Consider the following 18,399-nt stretch of genomic DNA (forward strand, 5'->3'; position numbering starts at 1 on the left):
TAGGTAACTAGAGGTGTTTACAGGTGCAGACTTCTTATGTCAATGCTTATTTGATCCCATTTTTATTTCCTTTGCAGCAGAGGTTTTTCCAATTTCATGGCCTATGGAATCCAATAAACCAAGACACTGTAACAGGATTATAAACAGAATGCTTTTAGTGCCACGTGGAGATCTCTAATTTCATTTTAACCCTGAAGCAGTAAGTTGTAGGGAACTTGCAGAGTTTCCCCTTCCTGGCCCTCTTCCTCCTCCGCCTCCTCCGGCTGCCATTACACAATGGCCAACTGTACACAGGTGTCAGAGTTTGTCCTACTTGGCTTCAGGGGCGGGCCAGGAATGCAGAAAGCTCTGTTTCTGGTCTTTTTGGTGCTGTATGTCGTCACCATGGTGGGAAACTTGGGCATGATTGCAATCATCAGGGCCGATGCTCACCTCCACACCCCCATGTACGACTTCCTCCAAAGCCTTTCCCTCCTGGACATCTGCTATTCTTCCACAATTGCGCCCAGGGCCCTGGTAAACTGCCTGAAAGATGACCGCAGGGTGTCCTTTGCTGGGTGTGTGTCTCAGTTCTTCTTTTTGTCTCTGTTTGGCACCACCGAGGCTTTCCTCCTGGCTGCCATGGCCTACGACCGCTTCTCTGCCATCTGCAACCCTCTTCTGTACCCCATGAGCATGACTCGCCGGGTCTGCGGACTACTGGTGTCCGGGTCCTACGCATGGGGCCTAGTAAATGCTGTCACTCAGACAACAATGACCTTCAGGCTGTCCTTCTGTGGGCCAAATGAGATCAACGACTTCTTCTGCGATGTCCCCCCACTCTTGTCCCTGTCTTGTTCAGACACCTCTGTGAACCAGTGGGTTCTCCTCGGCCTGTGTGGCTTCATCATTGTAGGCACCTTCTTGGTTGTGTTGGTCTCCTACCTCTGCATCATCTCAGCCATCCTGAAGATCCGCACCGTGCAGGGACGCCACCGAGCTTTCTCCACGTGTGCCTCCCACCTCACTGGGGTGTGCTTGTTTTTCGGGACCGTGTTTTTCATGTACGCACAGCCCAGTGCCGTCTCCTCCCTGGAGCAGAGCAAGGTGGTGTCCATCTTTTACACGGTTGTCATCCCCATGTTGAACCCCCTCATCTATAGCTTGAGGAACAAAGATGTCAAGCAGGCTCTGAAGAGGGGCAAGCGGAAGCTCTCAGGGGTTCTGGGTCTGTGGATCTCACAAAGCAGTCTGGAATCTGCTCCAAACCACCGCGGCTCGTGGGTGGGCACTTAGGTGGCTTTACCAGGTTTCTCCGTTTCTGTATGGACATCTGTAATGTAGAAGACAGAGTGTCCTTTAATTGTCTTGATATCTTTAGTAATGAGCAATATCAAGGCTTATGGGGAATAAAATGTTACAACTGGAACAATGGATGATTAAATAGGCAGAAAGAGCATGTCATTTTTTACCTCATATTTCATATAGCATCTTTATCAAGCACCACCAGAAAATAGGTATAAATTGTACTTGTATAAAATCAGTAAAATGTTTTATCTTGAAGTACAAATGCAAATCCTTCCCAAAGGTAAAGAAAAATAAAATGCTTCGGTGTTTAACCTAAAAATATTTAGAAATATATAATTTAGTAATTAGCATTTTTCGTATTAAATTATATGTTAAGCAGACTTTGTGGAAGCATAATTGACACACTCAACAATTAAGATGTACATCATCTTTTGTGGGCACCTTGGAGGATCTGGCTCTTTTCCTGAACATAATTATTTTGAGATCCATCCAACTAGTAGCAATATCAATGCTCTCTATCCTTTCCATTTTGGGATAATTTTTCATTGTATGAATAGACTATAATTTGTGTATTGCTTTGTGTGATGATAAACATTGGGCTGTTCTCAGATTGGGGCTATTACACATATAGAAATCATGGATATTTTGGTGAATAAATCTGTTTTGGGGTGTTTGCTTTAATTTCACCTAACTAAATACCTGAAGGGTGGAAGGGCTGACTGTCATAGTTAATACAGGTGGCTTTTCAGAGTTTGTGCTATTTAATGCTCTCATCACCAATGTGTGCCCTTCAGTCCTCTTCATCCCTGTGAGCATTTGGTATGGTCTGCCTTCTTCATGTAAGCTCTTCTAGTAATTATGTAGTTGTGTCACATTTTGATTTAACACGTGTTTGCTAAATGCAAAATGATAGAATCTTTTCATGGACTTATTTACCATGTGAACACCTTTGCTTTGTGAAATATCTGTTTAAACTTTTTGCTCTTTTTTTCTCCCTTGGGTGGGAAAAAATCGTTTTTCTGATTATGGAGGTCTAGAAGTTCCTTATATCTTCTAAATAAATGCCCCTGATGAAATACATGATTTAAAGTCTGTGTGTGACTTGATATATCTTTCTTTAACATTGCACTTCTAAGAGCAGAGGTTATAGTTTTTATTAAATCCAATGTATCAATTTATGAGTGGATGTGTTTGCATTGTCTTACTAAAATAGATCTTTAATCCAAACTCATAAGTTCTTAGTTATGTTTTTCTACTAGATACAGTTTTGGGCTTACATTTGAGTCCAAGGATCAGTTTCAGTTAATTTAAATAGTGCCAGGCTGAGTTCAAGTTTCATTTTGCACATAAATTCCAATATTTCAGAACCATTAAAAAATACTAGCCTGTTTTCAATGAATTATCTTGGACTTAGGTTAAAAATCAGTTGCCAGCCCCTCTGGGGATTTTGTTTTCTGAAACTGTTCTCATGTTCTGTTGATCTATTTGCCGATCTTTACACCATTAACAGATGGAATTACATCAGCTTCTGCATCACAAAGAAAAATTTACAGTTTTCATACTTTTACAGACTGATCACTGAGTGTTTCATGGTTTTTGTTTTACTTTAGTTTTAGTTTTATGGTGCTGGCAATAAAACTTGGGACCTCATGCATGTTAGGCAAGTGTTCTAACTCTGAGCTGTGGCCACAGCTCTATTTCATGTTTTTGCATTAGAGTATTAATGCTCTAATTGAATTGGCCATACTAACAAAGTGAGCTACAGGTTCCATGCAATCCCCTTCAAATACCAAGGCAAAACCACCCTGAAAGTCATATGGAAACACCGGGTCCTAAATAGCCAACACAATTCTCAGGAAAAAACAATTCTAGCAGCATCACAACAGTGATTTAAAAATATAACACAGAGCCAGCCATCTTAACAGACACAGCATGGTATTGGCATAAAAATAGACATGCAAAACAATGGACTAGAGAGTAGATCCTAGAATGACACAGGCATCTACAGGCATCTGATTCTTGATTAAAGGAGCCCAAACACAGGTTGGAAAACTGATGTCCTCTTTTAAACACAGTGCTGGGAAAATTGGACATTCAGCCATGGATGGTTGAAGCTAGATTCCTATCTTGCACCCTTACAAACATTGACTCAAAATGGGCCAAAGACCTTAATGTAACACTGAGATTTTCTTCAGTGTTAGATATTGATACACACAATTATTTCTTGAATAAGAACACAATGGCTCAGGAAATTAATGCAAGAATTGCCAAATGGAATTATACCAGCTTCTGCAGCACAAAGAAAGAAATCAGCAAGGTAAAGAGACAGCCATTCAGAATGGGAGAAAATCATGCTGAGTGTGGTGGGGCATGCCTGCAGTCTCTTGGGAGGCTGAGGAAGGAGGATCACAAGTTCAAAGCCAGCCTCAGCAACTTATCGAGGACCTAAAGAAACTTATAGAGACCCTGTCTCTAAATGAAATATTAAAAAGGACTGTGGCTTAGTGGTTAAGTGCCCCTTGGTTCAATCCCCAGCCCCCCAGCCTCACCCCCCAAAAAAATAATAGGAGAAAATTATTGCCAGTTATTTATCTGATAGAAGACTTATATCCAGAATATATAAAACACTTAAAAAATTCAGCAACAAAAGGACAAGAAAGCCTATGGGCAAATGATGTGAATAAACACTTCTCAAAAGAAGAAGTACAAATTACCAAGAAATATATAAATAATGCTCAACATGTTTAGCTATCAGGGAAATGCAAATTAAAAATCAAATGAGATTTCATCTCACCCTAGTAAGAAAGGCTACTCTCAACAAAACAAAAATACAAATGTTGATGCTGAACCTGTAAACACTGACGATAGGGGTATAAATGACAACAATAATTATGCAAAATAGTACAGAGGTGCCTCAAAAACCTGAAGTTAGAACTTCCTTGTGATACATCTATACCAGTGCCACATACATGTCCAAAGGAGTCAAAGTCAGCATACAAAAGAGCTACTTGATCTAGTTTATTGGTTTATAGTTCCCCAAGAAACCCACATTTATTGGGGAACTATTTAAAGTGCCCAAGTTGTGGGATGGGCCTCGCTGCCCACCAGCAGTTGAATGGACAGATATAATGTGGTGCGTGTGCAGAATGGATGGTTATTCATCCACAAAGATCAATGAGATGGCGTCATTTTCAGAAGAGGAGTGCAACTTGAGCCACCACATTAAACGAAATAAGCCAGACTCAGAAATGAAAGCATCACAAGTTTCTTGTGTAAGTGAAACTTAGAGGGTGGGGATGATGACATAGCAACAGGAGAGACTGCTAAGGAAGGGGATCAGGCTGGCAGGGGAGGAGGTCGAGAGAGGGTCACTGGACACATGGATGCTCATGTGAAAATGTCACAATGAAACCCATTAATTTATATATTTAGTGTGCTAATAATATAATAAATAAAAAGAATATGTAATATTGTGCACAACCCAGGAAAGACGAAATTTAAAATGCTTTAATTCTAATGACTTTGCCAGACAGGCATTATCAGAATTAGAAAAAATGTGAGAGATAATAAGCAAAATAGTTATTTAATAAAAACCAACTTAGAATTAGTATGTATGTTAAAATTAGCAGAAAAGACACTAAAAAGGTCACAGTTGATTTATAAAATATTATCACATGTAAATAAATTCTGCTCTTTTATAACTTAAAGGTGTTTTTATATTTTTAAATGTATTATATTTTTTTTTCCTTAGAAGTTTATTTACAGAGGTTTGCTTACAGGATTTTTTTTCTATTATAAACTCTGCCATAATGTATATTATTCCATTTTTGTCTTTGGGAACTTATGCAAATATATAGATAGAGTATATTTTTACAACAATCTTACTGAGATTAAGTCACATGCCATGAATTTTGTCCATGTAAAATGTATAGTTTAGTGTTTTTGGTACATTCCCAAGGTTGCATAAAAATTGCCACTCCCTACTTTCACAACATTTCCATCATTCCAAAAAGCCCACTGTGTCTCTTAACAGCCCTAGTCTGTTTTCTCTTTACCCCAGCCCCTGACAATTGCTAATTTGCTCTCTATGTCTATAGATTTGCCTCTATTGGTATTCCATACAATATAGATATAGAACATGAAGCCATTACAACTGGCTTCTTTCACTGATCTTAATGTCCATGAGGCTCATCCATGTCATTAGAATGTACTTGTAATTCATTTTTATCGATGAATAATATTTCATTTTATGGACATATTGCATTTTAATTACCCATTCATTAGTTGATATACACTTTGATGCTATCATGAATCTTTATGCACAAAGTGTCAGTACACAGGCCATTTCACTTTTCTTGGGTACACACTTAGCATGGGATGGCGGGTTTAGTGGTAACCACGTTCAGCTTTCTGCAGAACTGTAGAGCTGTTCTCCACAGCACCCGTACCATTTTACATTTTCCCTCAGTGATGTGTTGAGGGTTCCAATTTCTCTACAATCTTCACTGTCACGTTTTTTTGTTTTTGTTCTTCTTATGTTTGCAGTTCTCATTAGTGTGACGTGTGTCTCACTATGGTTTTAATTTTTGCTTTCAAGTGACTAATGATACTGTGAGACTTTTCATGCACTTACTTGCCACTTGATTTTCCTCTTTGGGTGATGAATATGAACATGCCACAATGAAACCTGTGTTTTTTCTGTATAATTAAAATGGCTAATAAAAATTACAAAAAATATAAAACTCTGCCATGTTGGATTGAGTTATTTGTCTTTTGTCACCGAGATGCACATTAAGTTTTTGAAACACACTTACATAACATTCTCTGCTTCCTGATTGCCATGTCCTGAGCTGCTTTCCTCTTCTACCATGATATTCAGCCTTACCTCAGGCCCAGAGCCATGGACTCAGCCAACCATGGACTGAACACATAAAGCTTTAAGCTTAAATAACCTTTCCCTCTAAGTTGTTCTTTTCAGGTCTTTTGGTCACAGTGATGCAAAAATCTAACTGAAACAGAAATTGTTAGTGACAATTTCTATTGCTATGACTCACCTGACCACACAGTTCAGAAGACACTGGAGCTGGTTTGGGAGAGGTACTTTTGGAATTTTAGCGACGCAATCTGGACTAATTAATAGATGAGTGAAAGGATGTCTAGTAGGGTAGAGAAAGGAGAGGGTCGGAGGAGAGGACAGGAGGGAAAATGGAGAGGGAAAAGGGGGATCATGAACGGAAATTTAAAAAAAAAGCAATCTGGAAAAGCCTTTGAATGCTGTAAATGGAGCTTAATGGGCGGTTCTGGTGGGAAGGCAGAGACAAGAAGGCCAATAAAACAGCAGACAGTAAAAACTCTAACGAGGCTTTAGAGGGGAAGGGGGGTTCTAATGGAAATTGGACTAGAGACTGTTGGTGTTCTGGCAAAGGAATCGCCTGTGTTCTGCCTGTATCCTGAGACTTTCTGTGAGGATGGATTTAAAGATGCTGGGCTAATTAACTTGGAAGAGGAAATTCCAGCCAGAGCAGCACTGGGGCAGAGGCATGGATAATGAGGCAGTCTTCAGCCCAGTTTACTGTGATACTCAGGAGCAGAAAGCAGGGCAGAAAGATTCGAAAATCTCACAGTTTGACTAGAAAAGGGCAGGTACAACCGTACAACCGGGGCTAGGAGAGTGTGATTATTAAAGAGAACACAGTCCCTAAGAGACATCGCTGTAGTTTTATGAATATTTTTCTGATTATAAGTGATATTGAGTCTCTTTTCATACAGTCATTAACCATTTCTCGTCTTCTCTGGGAACATGCCCGTGCCGTTTGGTTATGTGGGTGGTGGTAGTATACTGGTATTTTGTTTAGGATTAATGTTGAGGAACATTTGGGAATATTGTTCTATATGTCTTTGTTCTATATGTCTGTTCTTTTTATGTCTTTGTCTGTTTGTATTTTGAGGGCAGTGACTTGTTTCATGGAATAATTTTGGAAGGGCTGCCCCAATGCCAATTTTTCAAAAGAATTTATAAAGATTGTTAGTTCTGTAAATGTTTGGTAGAATTCTCTGGTAAAGTCATCTGCTCCTATTGTAACCTTCCAATGGGAAGATTCTCCAATTACGTTCATGCTTCTAAAAAGCTAAACTCCCAATCTTTTGTCTTTATACTATTTAGTGAAGTAAACAGAGCTATCTATCTGAAGCACTGGAAGTTCTGTCCATGAGATGAACCATGCTGGGATCAAGAGCTGCTTCCCTGGTTTCTGTCACTTTCTCACCAGCTGGAGGATGGTCGGCAGCCTACAGGCCCGTCTGCATGCTTGGGGTGTGGCATCCACTGGCTGTTTCCGTTAGGTGAGGGGAGCAGGGGAGGCTCAGGGCTGTTGCTGACTTCTGTGGAATTCTAAGCATTCACTTGCCCCTGCAGGGCCTTCTTTATGGTGGCATAGAGCTTGGTGGCTGTCTGCAAAGATGGGGCCTGTGAGCACAGGCTTTCGTGGGTGGTCTGTGACTGGTGGAGATGGTCAGGGTGCCATCTCTGTAATGGAGGTGGAGTGTCAGTGGGCCCACCTTGGTCTGAGCCCCTGTGGCTGTGAGTGCTTATCACCTGCCTCATCCACTGGGGATTCTTGGTAAAGCCCTATCAAAGCTCTTGGTGACTGAACCCATGAGGCCTGTGGGCACAGTTCCTCTGTGGGCATCTGTAACACCAAGGCTTCCACCACTCACCACTGTGACAGGGGTATGATGTCAATTGGCTCCTTTGGTGGTGGGGGAGTGCTGGGTTGGGGCTTACACCCTGGGAGTGATTTGCTCTTGGGCAAAGTCCCCCTCACTCCTCTGTCTGCAGCAGGGGGTTTGGGGAGTCTTCAGCCAGCAATGATCCTCCACAGGAGACTCTCTGATGAGTGTCAGAGGCAGCCACTCCTGAGGGGCTCCCTCTGGGTTTACCTGTGGTTGTCTGTACGTGGTGAGAGCCATGTTATTTGGCTTGTTCTAGGGAAGCGGGCCAACTCTAGGCTTTGCAGAGGCCACTCTGCCGCACAGCTCTCAGCCCACCCCGGCTGGCCTGTGCGAGCTTCTCCACTGTCTCTGGGGCTGCTGACCAGCTAACTCAGCCTGCTGTCCTCCCAGCTGTTTCCGAGGAGGAAGCTCATGGGCGTTCCCTCCCCCTCTTCTCTTTGTTACCCCTCCCCATGGCTCCACAATTGTCAGGGCTTGGGTTCAAGGAATTCTTTCCTCATTTTCTGCTCCAGTAACCAAATCCCATGTTGCAAGTCCCGTCAAGTCTTGAGCTGTCCAATGTCGAGTTCGGGGTGTTTACTCTGGCCGCCTCTCTGGTCAGCTGTTTTCACTACTTCATTTCCAGGGCGCAGGGCTGCGGCCTAGATGTGCTCCATTGTCAAATGTCCCCTTGACCTGTGGATTGTCCAGCAGTGGGATTGCTGAACCGCAGGAGAGTTCTAGTTTTAATTATTTTGAGCAAATGTTTTAGAAAATAATAAAATAAAGAGGAGACACAAAGCATACTTAACTTTTTCCTTTTCCTCTAGTAAATTCTAACTAATATATATTTTCCTCCAAATATTTTTCACTGTACATTTATTTTCAGGTAAGGTCATGAACCAGAAAAATCATAAGACAAGTATAAGTTTTTTCTCCTTTTTTAAATTCTCACTGTGTGTGTGTGTGTGTGTGTGTGTGTGTGTGTGTGTGTGAGTGTTGTCTCCAGCTCTTGGTATGGTTGGCTGAGTGCTATGGGAAATCACTGAGCTTGATTCATAGCCAGTTTTGCACCTGCAGTTATTAGGGTCAGATATTATACTGTTTTAGTTAGATCTTGGTCAATGTAATAAAGATAGCTGCCGCAGCCCGGCTGACTGGGCAAAATAGCCGGGGGGTGACGAGCAACTTATGTAGATTGATACAGCTGGAGTGGGAGCCCTTTATTGTAGGATAGGAGGGGTATATATACATTCCACACAGCTTATCTTAATTAACATAAACTAGATACAGCAGTCAACCAATAAGGAATCTCCACACTTAATGGCTCGCTGGTGTTACTTCACAAACCACTCCCTCTGGCAAAATGCCAGGCGCCATCCTGACTTGTTTACAGACCCTAACAGATAGCCAGCAAGAGCACTTTAGAGGAGAGAAAGTCTATTTTGGTTCATGTTTCTAGAGGTTCAGTCCATAGTGAGCTGATCCACAGCCCTGGGCCTGAGGTGATTCAGAGCATCATGGAGGAAGGGCGTGGGGTGTGGTGAAAGAGAGCAGCTCAGGGCACGGCCCACAGGAATCAAGGAGAACTCTACTAAGCACGGAAAAAATACAGACCCCACAGCCATCCCCCCACTGACCACCTCCTCCAGCCACACACCTCAGCTGCCACAGTTACCTCCCAGTTAATCCACATCAGCAGATCCATCCCCTGATTCGGTTACACTTCTCACAGTCTGATCATTGCACTTCTGAAAATTCTTGTATTGTCTCACCCGTGAGATTTGGGGAACACCTCTTATTTAAATCATAAGGAAGTGATAGAAAGAACTAATAAATCACATATTTAACAGTTTCATATGTTAGTTCCATATATTGGTCAATGAGAATAGAAAATTAAGAACATTTCAAAGTATAGGTAAAAAGTACATAGTAAAGTGAAAACTTAAGAACACAGCAATTATTTTCACATATAAGACAGAAATTATTAACAAATTCTCAACATCTCATATTTTATGCAACCCCAAAATGTTGAAAGGACATGATCATCTGGGGATAGGAGACACAGTGCTCGTGCCTAGGTAGGAGAACTGCCCATCTGTGGAAAATGCATCTCCTGGCAAAGTGCCCCTCCTTTGCTTTTCAGTGCTATTTATGAATGTGCTGTTGAGATAGGAGTGAATATTTTATTGACTGTGGAGCTAATTTTGTAAATGAGGACAATATAAGTAACGTGTAAGGCTCTAGAAATGTGTGCTCAGGAAAGAATGTCTAACAGGCCAGGGTAGAGCCCAACAGACCCAACAGGGTGAAGTGAGATTAGGCAGGTCCAGTGCAATCAGGGCCATTCGCCAGGAGATTTTTAGGTCACAATGGTTTGTTTTTCCTCTTTGGAGCACAAACCACAGCATCTAGATCTAGAGTCTCACTCAAGAATGACTTTTTAATAACTGCCTTGGCAAATATCCAAAACCAAGATGTGTGCCTTGATTTAAGAAACCAATTAAGATAACCTAGAGAAATCTGCGGCAAATCACTAATGAGCACACTTTCTCTGGCAATGCTCCAAAACTAGGATGTGTACAGCCAAGCGCAGCTTTGCTAATAACCTGGTCGCGTATTTTATTCCAGTTTGAACTAAGATGAGCACATTGGTTCCAGATAACGCTGGAGACAAACACAGACCAGCCTAGACTGACCCCGTACATCCACGAACGGGAAGGGAGGAATCTCACTATTCTTGGAGGAACAGGAGGACGTGCTGCTTTGTCAGGAGCTTCCTGGTGACCAACTTCTCCAATCCTGCCTTCATGGCCTTGTTCCTCAGGCTGTAGATGACAGGGTTGAGGGACGGGGAAAGCACAACATAGAACGCAGAGAGCACCAGGTCAGTGGAGGAGGAGGACCCCAGGAGGGGCTTCAGGTAAGCACAAAAACCAGTTGAAAGGAAAAGGACCACAACTGCCAGGTGGGGGAGGCAGGTGGAGTAGGCTTTGGCACGCCCTGCTGTGGACAGGATCCGCCTGACAGTGGAGAAGATGAAGACGTAGGAGACAACGATGCCGGCAAAGCAGCCAGTGTCCAGGAAGACATTAATAATAATGAGCACAATTTCTGCAGTCACACGCTTTGAAGAAGAGACAGCTAACAACTGGGGAATGTCACAGAAAAACTGCTGGATCTCATGGAATCCACAGTAAGATAAAGAAAAGGTGCTCACGGTGTGGATAGCAGATACAAAGCCACTGCTGAGCCAGGACAGAGTGGCCATCTGCACACAGGTGTCCCTGCTCATGATGGCTTCATAGTGCAGGGGATGGCAGATGGCAGCATAGCAGTCCATGGACATCGCTGTGAGGAGGCACAGGCCTGTGTCTGCTGAGAAAAGCACCAGGAAGACCTGGGCCACACAGCCGAGGAACGAGATGGAGTGGCAGTGGGTGACCCAGTTGGCCACGGCTTTGGGCACCACAGCAGAAATGAGGCAGATGTCAAAGAGGGACAGATTCCTCAGGAAGAAGTACATGGGCGAGTGGAGGCCTGGGTCCAGGGAGGTGATGGTCATGACAAGGCCATTCCCCACCAGGGCAGCCATGTATATCGCAGTAAAAATCACAGCTGGTAGGAGCTGAGGACTCCGTGAGTCAGAAAAACCCAGGAGAAGAAATTCTGTGACCATAGAGTTATTACTCATTCTCAAACAATCGTTCTGCAGTAAAAATGGACATGTGTGATTAAAAGGGTAGGCATACCAAGCATTCCTGTCCAACACCGAGCAGACGTCAATGAATGTGTTTCTGTGTGTATCTGTGCATGCATATGAATGATGTGGATTTAACAGTAAATTTTCTCCAATAAAGGAGTCATTCATTTGTCCCATTGTCCACTGCTTGTTCTCTCAATTTCTCTTTTTAAGTCTGTGAAAATGTTCTCCATCTGTAGACACACATTGTTTACAGGAACACAGCACAAAGCAACCTGTGTCTTCTAAAGAAGTATCTGTATTAAAATGTCTAAAGAGGGAGAGACAGACTGATAGCTGCCTGCCAGGACTATTTCCATTTTGCTTTGCAAATTCTTCTGCAATTAATATTTTAATATATTTTTGATACTTGTCTTTAAAATAAATTCTACAACACAACAGACGTATATCTACCTGCTCTTTTAAAGTTTCTTGCTTGTTTAATTTTCTCTGAGACTTTAGGTCATTTTTAAAATTAGTTAAATTTACTCTCAGAGTTTATTTTGGGCTTCTGTATTTCTATATTCTATATTTCTTAACACTCTTATATCCTTTCAATTTTTTCAAGTTTATGTGTATAAGGTTATTTCATATATTCCTGAAATAATATTTCTAGGTAGATGAGAGAGAGAGAGAGAGAGAGAGAGAAAGAGGCCTACCAAACTTTGATTTAAATCCTGGTGCACAACTTTAAAAAGGCAAGACATATTAAAATTTTATTTAAATTTATATTTTCATTCTCTCTATAATAGCTGCTAATCCTGTTTCCAATTTCCAGATGAACATTTTCTTAAGATATTCTGAGTTCTTTCTATAGTTCAAGGACAAAATTTATATAACTTTCTAGTTGATTTAAAAATTGACCAACTTTAGATGGAAATCCATAAACAGGCAGATATACAGCTATGTAAATGTTGATATAAGTGTATACCAGCATACCAATATTCATGTCTAGTGATTATTTATCCATAATGTCTGTGTTTTACTTCATAACTTCTGATATAATTTTCTAAGACCATAGTTGAGACACTTTTCTGCCAGTATTTTATAATTTCCTTTCTATTGACTATCCTTCTATCCATTAAATAATTAAATTAATTCAACCAGCTGGATAAAAAGACAGTCCTTTAAAGAATTTAGATAATGAAATTTAGTCTAAAATTCTAAAATTCCTGGGAAGGTTATGGTGGAGCACATCTGTAATACCCGCTACTTGGGATGTTGAGGCAGGGAGATCACAAGTTTGAAGTCAAACTCAGCAAATTGTCGAGAGCCTGTCTAAAAACAAAGAAAAAAAAGGCAAAACTGGGTGAGGGGGCTACACACCTACAGTACCAGTGGCTCAGGAGGCTGAAACAGGAGGATCACGAGTTCAAGGCCAGCCTCAGCAACTTAGACCCTAAGCCACTTAGTGAGACCCTGTCTAAAAATTATAAAAAACAAAAAAAGGGGCTGGTAATGTAGCTCAGTGGTAAAACTCTCCTGTAATGATTATTTACATAGTATGATTATTTACAAAATTTGATATATCTTTGAGCCAATATTTCACAATAAAGATAAAGCCTTTGAAACAAATTATTTGAGAACATATTTCAGAAAATACACTCAAAATTAATGTCTTATTTCTCAGTGACCTATACTTACAAAATGTGTTTTAATTATCTTTTTTTTTTTTTTAGTTTTTTTTTGTTTGTTTTTTTATGTTTTAATTATCTTTAAGTTGACATTTCATCATCCAAGAAACACTTCTAATTGGGACATTGAAACACAAGTTTTCTCCTGGGCCAGTTGTTTTCTAACTGAAATTATAATCAATAATCAGAATAAAAGAACATTCAAATTTGCTAAAGTATCTGCACTGTGTGAAATGGAAATTGCCATTTCCATTCAAGTTTTGATGTAGAGGCTGGTGAAATCACTACAGATCACTAAGTTAAGTGGTCCAAGGTCACACTACCTTCCAAATGGTAGAGGCCTCCAGCATAGTACTGTCCCCTGCTGTCTCCAGCCCCAAGCGGGGCCTTATCCCAGAGGTGCAAGGTTGACACACTTATGCCAATTAACAAAGGTCATCCCCCACATGGTGGAATTAAGGACAAGAATCATATGATCCTCTCAACAGATGCATAGAAGGCCTCTGATGCAATCCATGCCCATTCATGTTAAAAGCCCTCGAGAAACCAGGGATAGAAGATGCCGCAGTCTGGCTGGGCACAAATAACTGGGAGGTCACGAGCCACTTGTAGGTTCAAACAGGAACTACTTTTTGCCCGAACCCAACGGGAACTCCACTCGAACTCAACCGAAACTCTGCGAGAACCAACGGGAACTCAATAGGAACTCTGCGAGAACTCAAAAGTAGCGGGCCCCCCGAGGTAGCAGGAGCCGCCTTACTGCCGGACAGCAGAGGTTTATATACACAACTGAATACACAGCTTGTTTCAATTTAGCATCATCCAGTTACAGCAATCAGTCATTATCTTAATAATTATACACAGCTTAATTTAATTATCATCATCTTAATGGCTCGCTGGCGTTACTTCTCAACCACTCCTTCTGGCAAAATGCCAGGCGCCATCTTGACTTGGTTGTGGCTCTCAACAAGAAGGAGGTTACCTCAACATCATAAAAGCTAAACATGACAAAACCAAAGCCAATGTCCTGTTGAACAGACAAAAACTGAAGACATTTCCTCTAAAATTAGGAAAAAGATAAGAATGTTCTCTCTCACCCAACCTTTCATATACAGAAGAATGAAAGTACGTTCCTATCTCTTACTCTTCCCACAAGTCAAAACAAAGTGGATCAAAGAACTAGGAATTAGACCAGGAAACTCTGCAACTGCTAGAAAAAAAAAAAAAAAAAACATAGGGTCAATACTCCATCATACTGACGAAGGCACAGTATTCCTTAACAAGACCTTAAAAGTGAAAAAAATACACCCAAGAATCAGTAAGCAGAACAACATCAAATCAAAAGCCTTCTGCACAGCAAAGAAAATAGTAAAGAGCACGAAAAGAGAACTCACAGAACTGGAAAAAAATGTTTGCTAGCTACTTGCTGCTCAGATAGGGGATTCATATCTAGAATATATAAAGAATGCAAATAACTTAACACCCCAAACCAAATAGCCCAATCAATTAATGGGCAAAAGAACTGAACACACATCTCTCTCTCTCTCTCTCTCTTAAAAAGAAAAAGGCACAATGGCTAATAAATATATTTTAAAAATTCAATATCCCTAGCAATGAAGAAAACCAAAATTACACAGAAATTCTATCTCATTCTGGTCAAAGAATGCAAATAATAAATAATAAATTATTGTGAGGATGTGGGGGGAAAGTTTACCATACATTTTTGGTTTCAGTCCAAATTATTATGATCACTCTGGAAAGTATGCAGATTCCACAAAAGTGGGCATGGAACCACTGTATGAACCAGCTACCCTACTCCGAGTTCTTTATCCCACCAGCACACCCTAATGATACAACCACATCAGTGTTCATAGCAGTGCAACTCACAACACCCAAGATTTCTGTTTCAGTCAGCTTTTGGGCACTGTAACCTGCTGAGAGCCACAGCCGAGTCGGAATGACACATGGCATTTTGCCAGAAGGGAGTGGTTGAGAGGTGACGCCAGCGAGCCATTGAGATGATGATGGTTAGTTAAGCTGTGTATTCAGTTGTATATAGACCCTCTGGCGCCCACTACTGGGGCGGGGGAATTCCTGGGGAATTCGCATTGGTTGGTGAAGTTCTGGTGGAGGGAGTTCCGGTTGGTGTGGTGTTCCTGGAAGGCCCCTGGGTGGGGTTTGCGGGAGTTGGGGCAATAAAGGAGTTCCTGTTTGAACCTACAAGTGCCTCTTGGCGGCTTGGTTATTTTGTGCCCAGCCAGACTGCGGCAGTAACCAAAAAACCTAACAAGAACAAATAAAGGAGGTGTTTTGGTCAGTTTTTTCACTGATTTGACCAAGATACTTGACAAGAACAATTTTTTTTTTTCTGGTATGAACCAGGAGAGCTAAAGCAGTAAGCCACACCCCAGCCTTTTTAAATTTTTGTTTTTTTTATTTTGAGACATGTTCTCACTAAGTTGCTGAGGCTGACTTAAAACTTTCGATCCTCCTGCCGCAGCCTCCCAAGCCACTGAGATTACATGTGTGCTCCATCTCATCTGGCAGACAAAAACAGTTTTAAAGACACAATGTTTATTTGGAGGCTCATGGTTTTAAAGGTCTCAGTCCACAGATGGCCAGCCCTTCCTTGGGGCCTGGGTGGAGTAGAACCTTGTGGCAGAAGTGAGAGGCAGAGGAAAGCAGCTGGGGACATGGCGCCGAGAAGCAGAGAGGGATTCCCTTCACTACAGACAACATGTGTGCCCCAAAGGCATGCCCCAATGACCTACCACCCCTCATCTGCCCACAGCTATCACCAAATTAAACCCAACAAGGGACTAGTTCACTGATTAGTTTCAGGCTCTCATAACACAATCATTTCACCTCTAAACTCTTTCGCATTACTTCACACATGAGCTTTTTGGAGACGTCTCATATGTGGCTGACAGGTTCAGAGGTCTCAGTCCATGGAAGATCGAATTCATAGCTCTGGGCTGGAAGTCAGGGGGCACATCATGGTGGGAGGGTGTGGAGGAGGAAGGCAGCTCAGGACGTGGCACCAGGAAGCAGAGAGAACTCTGCTTGCCAGGGACAAAATACATGCCCCAAAGGCATGTTCCTAGTGACCCACATCCTCCAGCCACACCCTACCTGGTTATGGATACCACCCAATTGATCCATTCAAGTGGATTAATGCACTGATTAGGTTGAGGCTCTCATAAGCCAGTCACTTCACCTCTGAACTTTCTCGCTTTGTCTCACACAGGAGCTTTTGTTGACACCTTATATCTAAACCACACCAATATGCAACCAGCCCATGTGCTGATCAATAAATAAATGGATTAAGAAAATGTGGTATATATGTACAATGGAGTTTTACTCAGCCATAAAGAAGAATGAAGTTGTAGCATTTGCTAGTCAATGGATGGAACTGGAGACATCATGCTAAATGAAATAAGCCAGACTTAGAAAATCAAGGGTTGAAAGATTTTTCTCATATGCTGAAGCAAGGGAAAGATAAGGGGGAAAAAGGAAGGGATAGATAGATAACACGATGGTATAGGGAAGATCAGTGGAGAGAGGTTGAAGGGGAGGGAAGAGGGTGAAATGCAGAACGCACTTGGCAATATTCCCTCTGTGCATGTATCAATACACCCCAGTGGATTCCATCTTTAAGTAGATCTATCAATCAGAAATGTAAAAATATATAAATAAGTGGAGGTTCATCAGTAGTGTAGAAGGAGATAGTGTGAGGGAGGAGGGGAAGCGAGGCACTGGGGATGGAAATGGAGGGAAAAAAATGTAGTGTTTTGAATCCTGTACCTTTGTTGTGCCTTTTAAAGTAAGAGTTCTGAATTGTTTCAAGATTTTTTTGGATGTTTGAAGTCCCTTTTCATAGTATAAATAAAATTTAAGGATAAGAATATAATTGTCTTCAAAATATATTTGGAATTTTGAGTTTTTCCACATAACTAGTCCTACCAGGTAAGCTGTTACCAGCCCCTCAGTGAATGCCAGAAGTCACGTAGAGCAATCCACCTGGTCTGTTATGGGCTTTCCTAGACATAAATGCCTAGGATAAAGTTTAATTTACAAATTAGGAACAGTGAGAGGTTAATATGCAATAATATTAGAAATAAAAAATTATGACTACAAGCACTGTTAGAAAATTTATTTAAATTCTGTGCACTGTTTATTTCTACAATTTTCTATTTGATGTATTCTTACTCTCATTGACTGCAAGTAACTGAACTGGCAGAAAGCAAAATCACAGGTAAGGGGTGATTCTTGACAAGATGTAGAAACCTGTAAATAGAGACTGCTTGTTGTTCTCCTTTATAATGTGAATGTTTTTATCTTTCTTGACTAATTGCCTTGACTAGAACTCAAAAACAAGGCAATCTATGGCCAAGTTGAATGCTAACTTCATCTCCTTCCCTCTGCTTGAAGAATTTCAAGGGCTGTCAGACCTGGTAGTGGTGGGAGACATAGGTGTTGTGAAATTGCCTTTCCCTCTCTTTACAATTTTATTTTTTAAATAAATAAAAATTTCGGTTAATTTTAAATGCTTCCTCACAGTAAAAATTTATATTCTTAAATATATAAAAGAAGATTATAAACAATGATAAAATACATTGGGGAAATAGATGCAAAATAACCAGCAGCCAAAAACACTAATCTTGACAAATGGAAAAACATCAGTAACAACAAAAACAGGAATTCAAGGATTGGTAAGTTGAAGAAATGCAAGCAAGTTTGGTGTTTTTATAATATTTTAAATAAATAATTTATGAAATAATAAAGCTAAAATAACAAAATAAAAATGTTTATATTTTATGTTAATATTTGAAATATGAAATACAACATGAAAATGGACATAAATGATAAATTTTGTGCCATTTTGTGAAAATTTTGAGGATTATAATGTGTTTGTTCCCAATCTTCATCACCTTTTACTAAGACTTAGCATCTACATCTATGCATATGCCAGAAACTCTGATTCAAAGGCGTTTATGGGGGGGAAGATTTGGTTTGTAGTTGTTT

The 18,399-nt window shown here is 40.9% G+C and overlaps 2 protein-coding genes across 2 annotated transcripts; one reads left to right on the forward strand and one right to left on the reverse strand.

Annotated features, from left to right (window-relative positions):
- Positions 1–276: 276 nt before the first annotated feature.
- Positions 277–1,275, forward strand: LOC114082156 (olfactory receptor 5AP2-like). Its single transcript, XM_027923533.2, has one exon. It carries the CDS (start codon positions 277–279, stop codon positions 1,273–1,275), a length of 999 nt encoding a protein of 332 aa, XP_027779334.2.
- A 9,457-nt stretch (positions 1,276–10,732) lies between these two features.
- LOC114084513 (olfactory receptor 14A16-like) lies at positions 10,733–11,692 on the reverse strand. Its single transcript, XM_027925589.2, has one exon. The coding sequence runs from the start codon at positions 11,690–11,692 to the stop codon at positions 10,733–10,735; it is 960 nt and encodes a 319-aa protein (XP_027781390.2).
- Positions 11,693–18,399: the final 6,707 nt, after the last annotated feature.

This window comes from Marmota flaviventris, chromosome 5, assembly GCF_047511675.1.
Source record: "Marmota flaviventris isolate mMarFla1 chromosome 5, mMarFla1.hap1, whole genome shotgun sequence".
NCBI lineage: Eukaryota > Metazoa > Chordata > Mammalia > Rodentia > Sciuridae > Marmota > Marmota flaviventris.